Source organism: Chrysemys picta, chromosome 20, assembly GCF_011386835.1.
Source record: "Chrysemys picta bellii isolate R12L10 chromosome 20, ASM1138683v2, whole genome shotgun sequence".
Lineage (NCBI taxonomy): Eukaryota > Metazoa > Chordata > Testudines > Emydidae > Chrysemys > Chrysemys picta.
In genome coordinates this window covers 23,747,253-23,764,733 of record NC_088810.1, presented here as the reverse complement: position 1 = coordinate 23,764,733, position 17,481 = coordinate 23,747,253, and the positions used below count along the sequence as shown (strand labels likewise).

Below are 17,481 nucleotides of genomic sequence, written 5' to 3'. Positions count from 1 at the left end.
CTGAGGTGTGTGCACGCCCAGAGTATGAGCCAGTCCCTTCCCATGTCCTGAACGAGACCGACGTGGGGTGGTGGAAAAGGAACTGGAGGGGCAGAGACTTGAGCAAGGGGCAGAGCCAGGCGTAAAACCCAGGAGCCCTGTGCCCCTTGCCTGCCCTCGCTGCACTGCTCCCCTTCTCAGGAAGGGGGAGATTTACGCGTGGGTAATTAACGACTCGGATTTCACAGGGCAACTGTCTGCTTGGAAAGCTTGTGCTCTGGGGCACTGTAGGGCAGTGGGTCTCAATCCCCCCGGCTGGGGCACTGTAGGGCAGTGGGTCTCAATCCCCCCGGCAGGGGCACTGTAGGGCAGTGGGTCTCAATCCCCCCGGCTGGGGCACTGTAGGGCAGTGGGTCTCAATCCCCCCGGCTGGGGCACTGTAGGGCAGTGGGTCTCAATCCCCCTGGCAGGGGCACTGGGACAGTGTGTACAGTCGGGGAGCTGAGAGCCTTGAACCAAACTGTAATCCAGCGTGTGATGGAAACCACTTCCATCCAGGGGGTGCAGCAGCCCCCCTAGTTCCAGCACCTCTGACCCCTGGGGTACGCAGAGGTCTTCCAAGGGGTACGTCACCTCAGTTAGACACTTGCCTAATTTTACAACAGGCTACATGAAAAGCACTGGCCAAGTCAGTACAAACTAAAATTTCATACAGACAATAATATAATATATGGAGATATACCTATCTCATAGAACTGGAAGGGACCCCGAAAGGTCATCAAATCCAGCCCCCTGCCTTCACTAGCAGGACCAAGGACTGATTTTTGCCCCAGATCCCTAAGTGGCCCCCTCAAGGATTGAACTCACAACCCTGGGTTTAGCAGGCCAATGCTCAAACCACTGAATGACTTGTATACTGCTCTGTAGACTACACACTGACATGTAAGTACAAGATTTATATTCCAATCGCTTTCTTTGCTAATTAGATGGTAAAAAGGCGAAAGGCGGCAATTTGTCAGTACTAGTGGCTGTGACACGTCTGTCATTTTCTGGCTGATTTTGTAAGCAAGTCGTTTTTAAGTGAGATGAAACTTGGGGGTGCATAGGACCAATCAGATTCCTGAGAGGGGGACAGTATTTTGGGAAGTTTGGAGCCACTGGTGTAGATAACAGATCTCAGCAGCGCCACCTGGAGGACATACCGGCTCCCTACGGAGATGGGTGTCCAACTTTGCAGTGATGCACTTGCTCGATTGCCCCTTAGAAGTTAATTTTAACACCACAGGGGCTGCCTGGAAGCTCTTTGGGCCTGATCCTCTGCTCCGCTGAAGTCAATGCAGCTACTCTGGTTCATGCCAGCCGAGGGACTAGCCGTTTGCTGTTGTGGTCCGGCCGGAATGAGCGTGTTTGTGGTATTCACGTTTCGGTTGCTAATCGAGTTTTCAGCGTTCGGTTGTGAATAGCATTAGCAGACAAAAGGCACTAGAGCAAAGCTTGCAAAGGTGACCGCTAAACATTTGGGGCCAGCTGCCCCGTTGGTGTGAATCAAGGCAGCTCCATTGCGGCGGCGAATTCTAAAGGTCGCTGCGTGAAACCCGGCTGCCATGCGAACCAGCCGCCGTGCCAAGCCTTGCAAACATCTCAGGATGTGGTTAGGAGAAGGCCAGCGTTGCAGCGCTCAGACACGCCACATAGCAACGAAAGCCACACACACATTCTTGCAGGACTGGCCTGCTCGCGAGGATATTGTCCCTGCTAAATGCTCCCCAGAACCCCTCAGCCGAATAGCCAGGACGGCGATCAAGCAGGTTCTCAGCCCCTCTCGCCGCTCATTTTAGGGCTTCAGCAGTGACCCAAATGGGCCTCTCTGGTGTTGCTGTTCCAGCGGGAAGCTGTCGTCGCTGACACCAGCGCCAGGCGTTCCAGGCACTCAACGTTACCAACCAGCCAGCCGAGGTCAGAGATCCCAGAGTGACGCGTTCAGCACACACCAGGGTTTGTTTGTTCTTTGCAATCGGCCAGCAGAGACACATCTCATTGTTCACGTACACACGCCATGCACAGGGAAGAGCAGCGTGGTCAGGCCTCTGCTTCTTAAACAGCGAGCCAGAGCAGGACTGCATGAAACACACGGGCGCTAATGCCGGCCAGCGGGATAACTAGGGTGTTTAAGTGATGCACACACAGTACTCTGGGCTAGATCCTCAGCTGACGTCCATGGCGCTCCCCCACTGATTTACCCCAGCTGGCCCTCTGAAACAGGAGATTTGTCCCCAAAAGTAACAAGCACCGCTGGGCCAGAGAGATAGCACTAGGCTGTCGCTGGGGATCTGGTCCAGGAGCTCTGCTAACCCCGAACCAGCATCCCATAAACTGTTACACTGTTGCCAAGTTTTTGTGAGATTTGGTGTTTTTCTTTTAAAGCAGCAGCTCCCGGAGTCCTGTGATTACACGAGAACCGTCTTCTTCTTCTAGCCTTAGTCCCAACTATATGGGAGTGGGTCTTGCAGCCCTTCTTTGCCGTTCCAGTCGGTCTTGAAGCGGTCCCTTGTAAATTTTGTAGTTAATCAAATTTTTCTGTATGACATCCACCTATCTAGTTTTGGGTTTTCTTGCTCTCCGCTTCTAAGTGTAACACCCTGTTTCCGATATGTTCTTCCATTCTTCTTTTCACAGCCTGGATTCCTGGAGCTTTTCTAGAATTGGGGCCACCTTAGGGTGACCAGATGTCCCTATTTTAAAGGGACAGCCCCGATATTTGGGGCTTTTTCTTATTTAGGCACCTTTCCCCCTGCCCCCCGTCCCAATTTTTCACACTTGCTGTCTGGTCACCCTAGGCCACCTTCCCCCTTCCCTGGATTCTTTTGCTCTGAACATGGTCCAGCCGTGTAACTCCAAGCATCCGTCTTAACATTTTCATTTCCACTGTATTCGTGCTCTGTTCTTCTCTGTTCCTCAGTGCCCAGAGTTCAGAGCCACAGAAGCGGGCGGCCTAATTACACGAGAACCTCAGCTTTCATTACAAAGAAAGAGGTTTCTAGTCCTTATTGGTTCAGAGAAAAGCCTGAAAACAGGATCTAAGTGCACCTGAAAACTCAAAATCCAAGGACCCCTCCCCCCCGCACCTCCCCAAGTTGTTTTTTAAAATCTCGTGGTTTTGAAGCCAGTGTGACATGGTGGGTGCCTCATTCATGATTTTAAATGTTTGGGGTTGTCAATATTGTGAACAAATTACCCATCCATCCTCCTAGATCCTTATCTGTCTATCCATCCATCCAGCTATCCTTCCTTCTTCCAGCAATTTTTCTCTCTCTCTCCGTATACACCCATCATCCATCCTTCCATCTCCTCACCACCTGCAATCCCTTGTTTATCTGCAATAAATCAGCTACCCCAACACAACCAGGACTCAGAAACGGCAGGCTCAGAGGGATACAGGCTTCGGGGGAGACCTGCTTGCTGGAGGGAGAGGGATTCCACGCTGCAGACAGAGCACAGCTGCATGGGGGGTCGTACGGCCTGGCCTGTGTGTAAAAAGCAGCCGAACTATTGAAATCCATTGAACTTGGCCTGTTGCATTTAAAGAAGACCAACAACCTGAAGTGCCCCCAGGTGGCAGGCATGAGACAGAGCTCCCTGTGTATACAGCTGGGGTAGGCAACCTATGGCACACGTGCTGAAGGCGGCACGGGAGCTGATTTTCAGGGCACTCACACTGCCCGGGTCCTGGCCTCTGGTCCGGGGGGCTCTGCATTTTAATTGAATTTTAAATGAAGCTTCTTAAATATTTTAAAAATCTTATTTACTTTACATACAACAATAGTTTAGTTCTATATTATAGACTTCTAGAAAGAGACCTTCTAAAAACGTTAACATGTATGACAGGCACACGAAACCTTAAATCAGAGTGAATAAATGAAGACTCGGCACAGCACGTCTGAAAGGTTGCCGACCCCTGGTTTACAGGCACGCGTGGGGAGTGGGCTGTGTTAGCAGTGGGGTGTGTTTACGGGACAGGCCACGAGATGGCAGCAAAGCTATGGACGGCGTGTCCTTGGCGCGTACCAGGTCGATGGAGATTCACACGCTCTTGTGTGTTCGGGGCAATGTGGGGACTCGTTTCTTCGCTCCAGGTAGCACTCCGTGTTGGGACGGCGTATCCCTCAGAACCCTGCCGGTCTCCAGGGTGGGTGCATGGCTTCCGGGCAACCAAAAGAGGCCCCGACAGCGTCCCAAAAGCCGGAGGGCTCCATGTCACTAGCGGGCAGGGTAAATGATTCTCCCTTGGTTCCATGTGGCGGGGCGGCTCTGGGCTTTGCTTCCGCAGCCTCTCCAGGGAGCGGTCGCCAGCGTCCTAACGCGCCACTCACGTAAATAGGCTGCAGCAATGCAGGGTGCATTGGTGGGGCCAACCCAGATGCCGCCGGCTGGGAAAAATAATTAAGCCCCATTGGAAGTGGAAGGAGCTGACCTCTGGATCCTGGCGCCTCAGTGGGGAGAGAAGCAAAGTACCCGCGGGATCGCCTAACGAGGGGAAATAAAGGAGCTAATTAAGGGCTCATTGTTTTTAGAAGCAGCAAGGTCCTGAAACCCCCAAAGGAGTCAATGCGTATCAAGTGCTGGGTGCTGGCTAATTCCCTAGTGTAGACAAGGCCCAGGAGTGGATGGCTGATGGTCTGATGGGTTCGGGTGTGGGGGTGTGTGAAGGCTCTGTCTGGGGCTGCAGGTTCTGGGGTGGGGCCAGAAATGGGGGGTTCAGGGTGCAGGAGGGGACTCCGGGCTGGGGCAGTGAGTTCGGGTGTGGGGGTGTGTGAGGGCTCTGTCTGGGGCTGCAGGCTCTGGGGTGGGGATGGGGATGAGAGGTTTAAGCTGCAGGAGGCGGCTCCGGGCTGGGATCGAGTGGGTTCGGAGGGTGGGAGGGGGATCAGGGCTGGGGCAGGGGGTTGGGGTGCGTGGGGGGGCCTCAGGGGTGCATGCTCTGGGTGGTGCTTACCTCAAGCAGCTCCTGGAAGAGCTGCCATGTCCCCCTTCCGGCTCCTACACGGAGGTGCGGCCAGGCGGCTCTGCGTGCTGCCCCGTCTGCGGGCACCACCACCGCAGTTCCCGGCCAATGGGAGCTGTGGTGTCGGCGCTTGGGGCAGGGGCAGCATGCGGAGCCCCCTGGCTGCCCCTACACCTAAGAGCCGGACGGGGGACGTGCGTGGAGGCTAGCAGGGAGCCTGCCAGCCCCAACCAGACAGTCAACAGCGCTGACCGGAGCCGCCAGGATCTGTTTTCTACCTGCTCCACAATGGCCATTTGCAAGCCGGGTGCCAGGCCCGGCACCCCACGGCGATGATTCTTTGCCGTGGAGGCTGAGGGCTCTTCCCCTGTGCTGCTGTCTTCCTCTCTTGCTTTAGTTAGTGAGCTGCGTTCCAAACCACAGTGCGCCTTCCTTTCGCCGCACCTCGCGCGTGCAGGCGAAGCTGTCCTTGCGCCGGGGAACTGAGCAAAGGGCATTTTTGATATCCGCTGGCAGATCCCGCCCCAGAGGGCACCGCGGTGTGCTCAGAGCCAACGGCATGGCAGATCTTCTCTTGCCAGCGTCACTGAGCCAACAGGTCCAGGCAAGGCCAGTGGCTGGAAAAGAAGGGGTTGAAGAGGAGGGAGCAGGGAGGGGCCGGAGCCCGAAGCAGGCCTGGGTCCAGAGCTCTCCTCCCTCACGCGTGTCATTTGGCCATGGTTTGAAATGTAAGGTATTAAGTGAGGCCTTTGTCTTCACAGCATCCCTCGGTTTCTTTTTCCAGCATCTCAGCATAGATGCTTATGCAGTTGTGACATTCCTAAACCCTATAGTCTGTGCTACAGGCCAGGAAGCCTGGAGGAATGGAACAAGCTATGTTTCTCCTCCAAATCATCTTTTTGGTTCTGACTTTGTACAGCCCCTCGCACAGGGGTCGGCAACCTCTGGCACGCGGCTCGCCAGGGGAAGCACCCTGGTGGGCCGGGCCAGTTTGTTTACCTGCCGCGTCCACAGGTTTGGCCGATCGTGGCTCCCACTGGCCGCGGTTCGCCGTCCCAGGCCAATGAGGGGTGTAGGAAGCGGCGCGGGCCGAGGGATTTGCTGGCCGCGGCTTCCCGCCGCCCTCATTGGCCTGGAGCAGCGAACTGCGGCCAGTCAGAGCCGCGATCAACTGAACCTGCAGACGCGGCAGGTAAACAAACTGGCCCGCGTGCCAGAGGTTGCCGACTCCTGCCCTAGTACAATGGGGGCCTGGTCCCGGGCTAGGGATCCTCAGGGCTACTGCAATCCAAATAACTAATAATAATTTTTCTAATCATGAACAATCTCCAGGAACCTGAGAGGACCCCCCAAAAGCTATAGGGACCCTAATGAAACAGAACCAACCATAGCAAACAAGGCTATCATCTTTTCCATCATGACAACAGAAAAAAGTAGTCAACCCCTCTTCCCATCAAGCCATAAAGGAGGAGAGGGTGGCCATGACTCCCTTGAAGCCTATTTGCGACCTCTAGAGGTTGAGAATTCACGATTTAGTCTATAGCATGACTGGTAGACAGGTTTATACCATCAATAAAAACCTACCTACACAGGAAGTCAATTTAGCACCATTCTAGCAATGGCTGGGTTTCTGACTATAGACAGATCCTATAGAAAGAGAAGTGAGGTGCAGGGGAGCGAGAGCCCTTAATTAACCTTAATTGGGGAGGGTTCAGAAGAGAGACACAAGAATGATGTTTTTAGAAGACTGGGAAACCTGCTTTAAAGACTTGAGACGTCCAATCTGTTTAGTTTATCAAGACGAGGTTATGAGGTGACTTGATCATGGTCTATAAGTATCTGCCTAGGGAGAAGATGTCTGATACTAGAGGTCATTTTTGCTTTAGCAGACAAAAGCCTAGCAAGATCCAATGGCTGGATGTTGAAGCTAGACAAATTCAAACAGGAAATAAGGTGCAATTACTTGACAGTGAGGGTACTGAACCCTTGAGGCACCTTCTAAAGAGACACGATGGTTTTTCCGTCACTTGACGTCTCTAAATCAAGATTGGAGATCTGTCTAAGGCCTGGTCTACACTACGGGGTTAGGTCGAATTTAGCCGCGTTAGGTTGATTTAAAAATGACTGCGTCCACACAACCAACCCGGTTGTTCCGTCGACCTAAAGGGCTCTTAAAATCGACTTCTGCACTCCTCCCCAGCGAGGGGAGTAGCGCTAAAATCGACCTTGCTGGGTCGAATTTGGGGTAGTGTGGCCGCAATTTGACGGTATTGGCCTCCGGGAGCTATCCCAGAGTGCTCCATTGTGACCGCTCTGGACAGCACTTTCAACTCCGATGCACTAGCCAGGTACACAGGAAAAGCCCTGGGAACTTTTGAATTTCATTTCCTGTTTGGTCAGCGTGGCGAGCTCAGCAGCACAGGTGACCATGCAGTCCCAGAATCGCAAACGAGCTCCAGCATGGAGTGAACGGGAGACACTGGATCTGATTGCTGTCTGGGGAGAAGGATCTGTGCAGGCAGAACTCTGATCCAAAAGAAGAAATGCAAATATATTTGCCAAAATCTCCCAGGGCATGTTGGACAGAGGCTACCCCAGGGACACACAGCAGGGCCGCGTGAAAGTTAAGGAGCTCAGGCAAGCCTACCAAGACAAAGGAGGCAAATGGTCGCTTCGGGTCACAGCCCCATACGTGATGCTTCTATGAACAGCTGCATGGCATTCTAAGGGGGGACCCTACCACCGCCCCACCACTGTCCATGGACATCTGCAAGGGAGGAGTCTCACGCAACACGGAGGAGGATGAGGAAGAGGCGGAGGATGAGGAGAATGTGCAGCAGGCAGGTGGTGAATCCCTTCTCCCTGGCAGCCAGGACCTTTTCATCACCCTGGAGCCAATACCCTCCCATGGTGGGATCCCCAAGCCTGAAGCCGGAGAAGGCCCCTCTGATATCAGACACCTCTGTGTTCTTGGGGAACCAGGGTGTAGTATCCAGCCTGACTCATGAAAGACACCCTCCCCCCCAGCCTTTGCTTAAACCAAAACCCATCAGAGGAAAAAAACTTGCAGAGAGCAGTGAAGGGTGTTGGGAGACACACCTAGACCCCTCCTGACAAGGGTGACAAGATTAAGACATTTCCATTAGCATACAGAATGGAGAGCAGAGACAACTCCCCTTGCCTCATCTGCATGAATGATGGGACAGGGAGACATCTCCATTTACATACAGAATGGAGAACAGAGAACCACACTGAACTCTGGGACCAGAAAAAGCAGGGAAGCACTGCATCCTGGGAATCTCTGCTCCAGATGCTAATGAACCTATGTCTGCACACACCAGCTCAGCAGTTATCAGACCAATTCTAGTAATCAAGTCTCAGGGGGTAGCCGGGTTAGTCTGTATCTACAAAAACAACAAGGAGTCTGGTGGCACCTTAAAGACTAACAGATTTATTTGGGCATAAGCTTTCGTGGGTAAAAACCTCACTTCTTCAGATGCATAGAGTGAAAGTTGAGTATCAGAGGGGTATCCGTGTTAGTCTGAATCTGTAAAAAGCAACAGCGGGTCCTGTGGCACCTTTGAGACTAACAGAAGTATTGGGAGCATAAGCTTTCGTGGGTAAGAACCTCACTTCTTCAGATGCAAGAAGGTCAAGTCATTTGTTCTGTCTTAGTGTCCGATTTTTGTCCATTTCTGTCCCCATATTTACTCTGGCGACACCATCAGAGGACCCAACCGCATCAGCCACACCATCAAGGGCTCATTCACCTGCACATCCACTAATGTTATATATGCCATCATGTGCCAGCAATGCCCCTCTGCCATGTACATTGGCCAAACCGGACAGTCCCTCCGTAAAAGAATAAATGGACACAAATCGGACATCAGGAATGGTAACATACAAAAGCCAGTAAGTGAACACTTCAATCTCCCTGGTCATTCTATTTAAAAGTCACTATCATTGAACAAAAAAACTTCAGAAACAGACTTCAAAGAGAAACAGACGAACTAAAATTCATTTGCAAATTTAACACCATTAATCTGGGCTTGAATAGGGACTGGGAGTGGCTGGCTCATTATAGAAGCAGCTTTTCCTCTCCTGGAATTGACACCTCCTCATCTATTATTGGGAGTGGATTACATCCACCCTGATTGAATTGGCCCTGTCAGCACTGGTTCTCCACTTGCGAAGTAACTCCCTGCTCTCCATGGGTCAGTATATAATGCCTGCATCTGTAACTTTCACTCTATGCATCTGAAGAAGTGAGGTTTTTACCCACGAAAGCTTCTACCCAATTAATTCTAGAAATGAATCCTTAATTGATATCCAAATACTGAAGCAGCCTAGTTGCATTGTGAGCTCCCTGGAAGAAAACACCACCCAGAGCCAAGAGTGATCAGCTCCTATTGTCTAGTCTAAAGAAAACCCTGGAGTCATCAGCTTACCTAGAAACAAATCTAGTGTTCTCCCTTGAACCATTGTAATTTCTCTACAAAAATCCCTACTCACCCTTCAGTCAGGGTTCTGATGCTTAGATCCAAACTATGCATCAGTTCCACCGGAACTCCATCTCCTGACTGATCGTGCTGGGGGCTCTGCCTGTCTCCAGCATTCAGGTCCCTCCGCTACCACCATCATCTGGGAACCCCGACCAGTTCAAGCCTCATGGAGTGGGTGAGACACCCCCTCTTTCTCTCTCTCTGTTTTCCTTTCTACCTTAGGTATTAACCTTTAATAATGTAACTGTTATGTTGGTTTAGGTCCTTGTGTAGTTATCACTATTATTCAATAAATAACTTCTATGGTTAAGTTGGTTGCTTCTCTCCCTCTTGCTGAACTTTACTCGTTTGTGTTTTTAGCTTCCCCCATTCACTCTACAGCAACGCTTCTTTTACCTAAGCTAAAGATCCCTGCAGCGCCCAGAATACTGCGGGGTTTGCTCATCAAGTAGGTTACTGCCAGTACAATTGTGATGTGAGAGTGGGGATAGGGACGTGCTGAATCTGGGACGCATAAGGGTAACAGCTTGAAAGTGCTGCTTGACCCAGTCCATTGAGCTCAGGGGCATATGAGGGGGGGGCAGCTTGAAAGTGCTGCTTCCTCCAGCCCAGTGAGTCCAGAGACAGATAAGGGGTCAGCTTGACAATGCTGATTGACCCGGTCCGTGTGTGTTCATCCGGTTTTGGGGCTGGAGGAACCCAGCCCTGGGGAACCTAGGTCCTGCAGGATAGCTCCATTGGGAGGGGACTTGCAGAAGGGAGAAGTAGAGCTCCATATGAAAACACAAGTGACACAAGCAGTACATTGATAGGATTACAGAATCCCCTTCCCCAGAGGAGTAACCCGAATAAATGAGCATACCCCAAAGTAATGGGCAAATCTGGTAACACCTCTGGTGAGTGAACATTTGTAACTACAGTACAGTGTTTAAAAGCAATAGTGTTCATGGTCACCTGGTTGAAATAGGGGAATTTTTGTAAGGGAACAGTAAAAGTTCATGCTGGGCTGTTTGTGCTTGGCTAAAAGGGATCATCCCAGAGAATAGCCACGCGGTGGGGGGGAGGCGGGGGAGAAGGAATCATCCCAGAGAATAGCCACGTGGTGGGGCGGGGGAGAAGGAATCATCCCGGAGAATAGCCACGTGGTGGGGTGGGGGTAGGTGTGTGCTGCACATCTACCCGAATACTGCAGCCCCTCCTTTTAAATGTGAAACCCAACCCATTGCTTGCTCTGGGAAAGGGGGGCACTGCAGTTTGAAAACATTCCCACATGTTATGAAGGCATAAGAAGCCAACCCAATTTTACTCTCCCTTTTTATCTCCCCCCAGGTGCAAATGTTTCTACGCTCCCCCTATCATCTCCGTCTCTGCGGTTATTGCAGATTAGAAGGTGAAAAAAATGCACTCGCGATGACATTTTCTGAGCTGATGCAGTCCTCCCGCACTAACAGGCTGGCTCCAGGCACCAGCGTAGCAAGCAGGTGCCTGGGGTGGCCAATGAAGAGGGGGGCGGCACGTCCGGCTGTTTGGCGGCAATTTGGCGGCGGGGCCGTCACTCCCTCTCGGAGCGAAGGACCTGCCGCCGAATTGCCTCCGTAGAATGAAGCGGCGCTAGAGCTGCCGCCGATCGCGATAAAAGCTTTTTTTTTTTTTTTTTTTCTGCTTGGGGCGGCAAAAACGCTAGAGCCGGCCCTGCGCACTGGTAGGGCACAGCTTAATGCATGGAGGCACTCAGTGGCAGAGGCCAGGAAAGAATTGAGTGAGTGCGAAGAGCGGAGGCAGGATGCGATGCTGAGGCTAATGGGGGAGCAAATGGACATGCTGAAGCATCTGTTGGGCGAGCAAATGGACATGATGAAGCATGTGTTGGAGCTGCAGGAAAGCCAACAAGAGCACAGTATAACCACCTACCCTCCTCCCCATGTTCCATAGCCTCCTCACCCAGACGCCCAAGAATGCGGGGGGACGGCGAGGAGGTGGCTCCATCTAACCTAATCAGCAAACAGCGCCAGCGAGCTTTTAAACGTCCAAAGGCACATTCTACTACCATTCTGCACTTGCTCAGCCTATAGTTGAACTGCTCCTTACTACTGTCCAGGCTTCATGAACTATGGGAGCAAGGGGTCCCCAAGGATAACGATTGGCATTTCAACATCCCCAATGGTAATTTTGTGGTCTGGGAATTAAGTCCCTTCTTGCAGCTGCTCGAACAGCCCGGAGTTCCTAAATATGCGAGCGTCATGCATCTTTCCTGGCCATCCCATGTTGATGTCGGTGAAACGTCCCTTATGATCCACCAGTGCTTGCAGCACCATTGAGAAGTACCCCTTGCGGTTTATGTACTGGTTGGCAAGGTGGTCCAGTGCCAAGATGGGGATATGCGTTCTGTCTATCGCCCCACCACAGTTAGGGAACCCCACTGCAGCAAAGCCATCCACTATGACCTGCACATTTCCCAGAGTCACTACCCTTGATTACAGAACGTCAGTGAATGCATTGGCGACTTGGATCACAGCAGTCCCCACAGTAGACTTGCCCACTCCAAATTGATTCCCGACTGATCGGTAGCAGTCTGGTGTTGCAAGCTTCCACAGGGCTGTCGCCACTCGCTTCTCAACAGTCAAGGCAGCTCTCATCTTGGGATTCCTGCACTTCAGGGTGGGGGAAAGCAACTCACAGAGTTCCAGGAAAGTGGCCTTATGCATGCAAAAGTTTCGCAGCCACTGTGAATCATCCCATACCTGCAATACTATGCGGTCCCACCAGTCTGTGCTTGTTTGCCGGGCCCAGAATCGGCGTTCCACTCTATCAACAGCCCCAGTGCCACCATAATGTCCCAGTTGCCACAGCCCGTGCTTTCAGGAACGTCTGTGTCCATGTCCTCATCAAAATCCTCCTCGTGCTGCCGTCTCTTAGTCCGGTTCTGCACATACTGCAGTATAATGCACGAGCTGTTTACAATGCTCACAACTGCCTGGGTGACGGTGAGCTGAGCTGAGCGGGCTCCAGGCTTGCCATGGTATGGCGTCTGCATGGAAAAAAGACGCAAAACGATTGTCTGACGTTGCTTTCACGGAGGGAGGGGCGACTGATGACATGTACCCAAAACCACCCGCGACAATGTTTTTGCCCCATCAGGCATTGGGAGCTTACCCCAGAATTCCAATGGGTGGCGGAGACGGCGGGAACTGTGGGATAGCTACCCACAGTGCACCGCTCCGTGAGTCGATGCTAGCCACGGTAGTGAGGACACACTCCGCCGACTTAATGCGCTTAGTGTGGACATAGGCAATCAACTGTATAAAATCGATTTCTAAAAATCAACTTCTATAAAATCGACCTAATTTCGTAGTGTAGACATACCCTAGTTCACCCACAAGCTGTTGGCCGGATACAGGAATGACTGGGTAAAATTCTGTGGGCTGGGTTATGGAGAATGTTGGATTAGATGGCTCCTTCTGGCCTTAGAAAATCTATGAATCAGTCGATAAGTGTGGCGAGGATATTTTCCATTGAAGAAGGCAGCCAGTGGACATATTTTAAAGACTGATGCATGGGCCATTTGACCTTCCAGTGTGAAGGTTTCTTTTAAAAAAAGCTAAACTTTGCCCTGTAATGGAGAGGGTGAATGGCTATGGGGGAATGGTTGACTCAGATGGTCGCGTTAATGGGGTATTCCTCGACTGGGAGTGTGAAGAAGTGTTGGGGAGGGAGGGAAATGCTTTGACCCCAAATCAAGACAAGCTGAATGTTACTGTCTGCGCTAAGTTGTCTTTGTTACCTTACAGAGCGAGCCAAGGAAGAGGTCAAGCCTGCGAACTGGGGTTCCTGAGGCATACCCCTTGGAGAAATAGAAAAGGCTGCACAACACAGTAGGTGGCATTGAACTTTCTATCAAAAGGATGATGCACTTGATTGAAATGCCCGAAGCTTTTATCATGTGCTGCGATGACTTTAGTTTGGCAACTCATCCATGCCCGGCTGGCAGCGTCTCCAGTCGAGGCAAGACTTTGGCATCGGTTCAGGGGGAATGACTTCGTGTTACTGCTCCATTCCCATGAAGTGCATGGAGTGTGCGTGGGGGATCGGGACCTGAGTGGACAAGGTTGGGATGTCCCTTCCAGAATGAGTGGAGGGAAGAGGGGTGTCCAATCCGCCCATCACGAGAAGGAATGATTGGAGCAACGGCCGGTTCTTTCTTTCAAGTCTCACAAGTTTTCCTGAAGGCAGGAAAAAGCTGGCAGGTGACACGGCTTGGCAGTGCAAAATGCTGGTTATAGAGAACGGATTTCTAGTGGGGAAAAAGGTCCATCTCAGAGAATTCAGGGGAGGTGACAAATTGCTGTTTTACCAGATGAGTTAAAAGAGGCCAGGCCAACAGGGGCTAACTGCTGACTTTGTCTCAGTTTTGCTCCTAGTAAGATAACGAAAAACGCTGCTGTGATATGCCACCCATTTAATAAGCCTTGGGCAGATTTCAGGGGTGTAGCCCTCGTCTCCTTTGCAAGAAACTCCCTTAGAAAACTGTTGAGAAAGGAGAAGTCCCTAGGGAGATGCAGAATGGAGGGCGGAGCAGATAGTTCATGGGCTTAAAAGTGTGAGCAAGAGAATGAAGAAATCTGGGCCATTACCTACCGCCCACATGTACAGGAAACAAAAATTTACCTGGAACATTGCGTTCTTGGCTTGAGAAACTAAAGACACCGAGTCATATCTTAAGCTGTGTAAAGGGGCATGGATCTAGTGAAGTCAGAGGGCCAAATCCCCAGCAGAGCTCCATTGAAGTCAATGGGTCAGAGAGCCCCCAGCTGGTATCAAGTCAACGTTGTGCCATTGAAATCAACAAACGACACTGATTTATAGGAGCTGAAGATCTGGCAGCATTTTCAGCCAAGCCTGGTTGAGATCCTACTTTCATAAAGCAAATCCGCTATCCATTGACTTCCTAGGTGGGGGGTGTCTTCTCTGCACCCCAAATATAGCAGAGCAATCCTTCGAAGTGAGGTCTATGCCCCCCCCGACTGCCCCACTGTTTTTCTCTTCCTCTTCATTTCTTTCTGAAGTTCTCGCAATCCTTCCTTTGCATTCAGTTCAGACGGGTGGTAGGAGGCCCACTGTGGACCAGCTTTACAGATTAAACATCTCTTGTCTGACAGAACTTGGTTTTCACCTTCGCTGGACACAGACTCAAAGAACACATTTTCAGTGGGGAGGAGGGATAGCTCAGTGGTTTGAGCATTGGCCTGCTAAACCCAGGGTTGTGAGCTCAATCCTTGAGGGGGCCATTTAGGGATCTGGGGCAAAAATCTGTCTGGGGATTGGTCCTTCTTTGAGCAGGGGGTTGGACTAGATGACCTCCTGAAGTCCCTTCCAACCCTGATATTCTATAACAACATCCATACAGTTGTTTTGCAATGACTTTGATGACCAGTGTGGCACTGGCTTTTGAGACCCCCCATAATGCTGTTTGGGGAACTAGAACGCACATACCAGCCTCAGGATTCCTGCACCCCTGTCTGTACCCCGTGCCGGCTGGTCGCACAGAGCAAACGCCCAGACTGTGCCTCTGAAGTGACCCTGGCAGGCGTCACTTTCTGGACCGGTTCCAGAATTCTCGCCTGGGCGTGCTGGGTGCAGTGCATTGCACAAGACTCCAGAGAGCCTTAAAGAACGAAAACAATAATGCACCATCTGAGGGCGTTGTCTGTGTGTGTACTAAACTCAGTGCAAGGAGAGTATAAAAGTGTCTGATCTCTGCACTGGCTTCACCACACCTGACTGATCATCTCCTCTTCTGATCTCCAAGACTCGGGTAAGTCTGTTTATGATAAGTAGCCTTATTATTTATTTATTTGAACCACACCCTGGCTTTTCTAACCAACTGCCTTGTATAGCGCTTTATAAACAGGGGACACTGCCGGGCCGCTTCAGGGAGATCACAAAGCAGGATCCCCCCCCACTGACGCAGGGGTAGGAAATGCTGCTGGAAGTACAGGATAGTCTCCAAGGCACACGGAGAGGGCTTTAGATTCTGTGTTTGAACATCGGGGGGGCAGACGCAGGGCTCATGGGAAAGGTAAGGGAACATCCAAATGCCTGCTTTCCGCAGGAAAAGCTGCCTTCATGGGTACGCTGCTGGACTAAGGCTGAGGAGAGCTGGGGTTAATTCCCACTCTGCCATAGCTTCCCTGAGTGATCATAATCACTCTGTGTCTCAATTCCCCATCTGTGAAATGGGATCAATAATCCCCTCTTAGAGGCAGGGACCGTCTATGCACAGCACTCTCCGAGCTATTTGAAAACCAGTAATAACATGATACTGTTCTTGGTACCTTCCGCAGACTGGAGAAGTGTTGATCAAGGCGGACCGAGACAGAAGGGAGCATTCATTCGTGTATTCTATAGTCTAACAGTTTCTTAGATAACTGTCTTCCTGTTTCAGGTTCCCTAGACACTCAGCAAGATGACAAGCGGACTGCCTACCAGCAAACTGGAAACAGCCTTGAATGATGTAATCGATGTGTACCACGAGTACTCTGAAAAAAGGCCCAACTCGGATGATTTCCTGCAGAAGCAGGAGTTCAAGCAGCTGCTAAAACAGCATGCCAAGTCATTTCTGGCGTGCACTATCCCGGTAAGCAGAGACATGGTACTGTCTGTGGGAGGTGTTGGGAGTCTCCACGATGGTGCTTTACGCCCCTGGGGATCTGGCCTATCCTTTTCCTTCGCTTTACTTCTCTGGGAGACATTCACCACATTAGTGCCCTGAGAGTCAAGTAGGGGAGTAGAAGTTCATCTGAAAGTAAATGCTATTGAGCGTCGATTTATGCTGCTTTAACCTACTGTTTGCTCCACTAGCGTGGAGAAGAACACTCGGTCGATAAACATCCAGAGACCAAGAGAGCCTGGACTTTATTCTGGACCTTCTCTCTTCCTGTCTTAGGCAAATGCCTTGATGGAAAAGCCGGCACGGCTAGTAAGGACCAAAGAAATGGTTGAGTAGACTCAGAGAGATGAATGGGGATTTCATGGTACACATGGAGGGTTTTCTCGAAGCACTTTCACTTTTATATTTTCGCTGTCAGTGATTAGCAGTCAGCTATCTCCCCCTGGGAGCCAGGTGTCTAGCAGCCCTTTGGAGCTTTCAAATCTCTCCCCAAATCCAGAAGTCGCAGAATAGTATTTTGCTGTTAAAAGTTGCAAGGAGGGTTCATTGACCACCGCTGGCACTGGGCAGTGGAACCTCCTACCACCGTGTTGCTAATGGATTCTTCCTTTGACTCTTCCTTCTTTTGCAGCGCGGGAAGACAGAGGACGAATACATAGAAGACCTGTTTAAGAAGACCGACAAAAACAAAAATGGACAACTCCATTTCGAAGAGTTCGTTACCACGCTGGCAAAATTGGCCATACATGCTCATGATCTCTCACACGGGGCTTGTGATGAAGGGTCTGGGAAGCCGGGTGATGGGCATGGGCATGGGCATGGGCATGGCCCCAATTAACTTGGGCATGAGCATAATTCTGGCCCCGCTGCTGGAAGCTCCTCTGGGCACGGGTGTCATGGCTGTGGCACTAACCCCAGCGATGACCCTAACCACCGAAGTCAGGGAGACCCTTCGAGTTAAAACAAGACGAGATTTTGCAAATATCGAATGTAACCAGAGAATCTTTGCCTGTTTGGGCTGATAATGTAGCAATAAAACTTGCCTCTAACGCAATCCCTTGTGTCTGTTTGCTGTGTGCTTCAGTCTCCTGACAATGGTGTAACCCGCTGGGACTTGTGTGCTAATCACGGCGTGTAAAGGGGGGTGGGAGAGGAAGGGTGGCCCGGCGGATAAGATACAAGCAGAGTCAGGAAGTCTGGTCTCTATTCCCAGCACAGGACGGGGAGACAGGACTCCTTGGTTCTGCTCTCACATTTGCCATTGACTCGGCATAAACGTAGCCAAGTCATGTTGCTTCTCATCTCACTGGACTGGGAGGAAGGATTGTCTG

The 17,481-nt window shown here is 51.2% G+C and overlaps 1 protein-coding gene across 1 annotated transcript; it reads left to right on the top strand.

Annotated features, from left to right (window-relative positions):
* The first annotated feature begins 11,541 nt into the window (after window positions 1-11,541).
* Window positions 11,542-17,204, top strand: S100A7 (S100 calcium binding protein A7). The gene is made up of 3 exons (XM_005280619.5): window positions 11,542-15,295; window positions 15,926-16,117; window positions 16,782-17,204. Exons 2-3 carry the CDS (start codon window positions 15,947-15,949, stop codon window positions 16,986-16,988), a joined length of 378 nt encoding a protein of 125 aa, XP_005280676.1. The 5' UTR covers window positions 11,542-15,295; window positions 15,926-15,946; the 3' UTR covers window positions 16,989-17,204.
* Window positions 17,205-17,481: the final 277 nt, after the last annotated feature.

What these genes read in the sequence shown, in the direction of transcription:
- S100A7 (XM_005280619.5), top strand. Translation starts at nt 15,947, where the DNA reads ATGACAAGCGGACTGCCTACCAGCAAACTGGAAACAGCCTTGAATGAT. An exon ending in TTCTGGCGTGCACTATCCCG is followed by an intron (nt 16,118 to 16,781) that starts GTAAGCAGAGAC and finishes CTTCTTTTGCAG; the next exon opens with CGCGGGAAGACAGAGGACGA.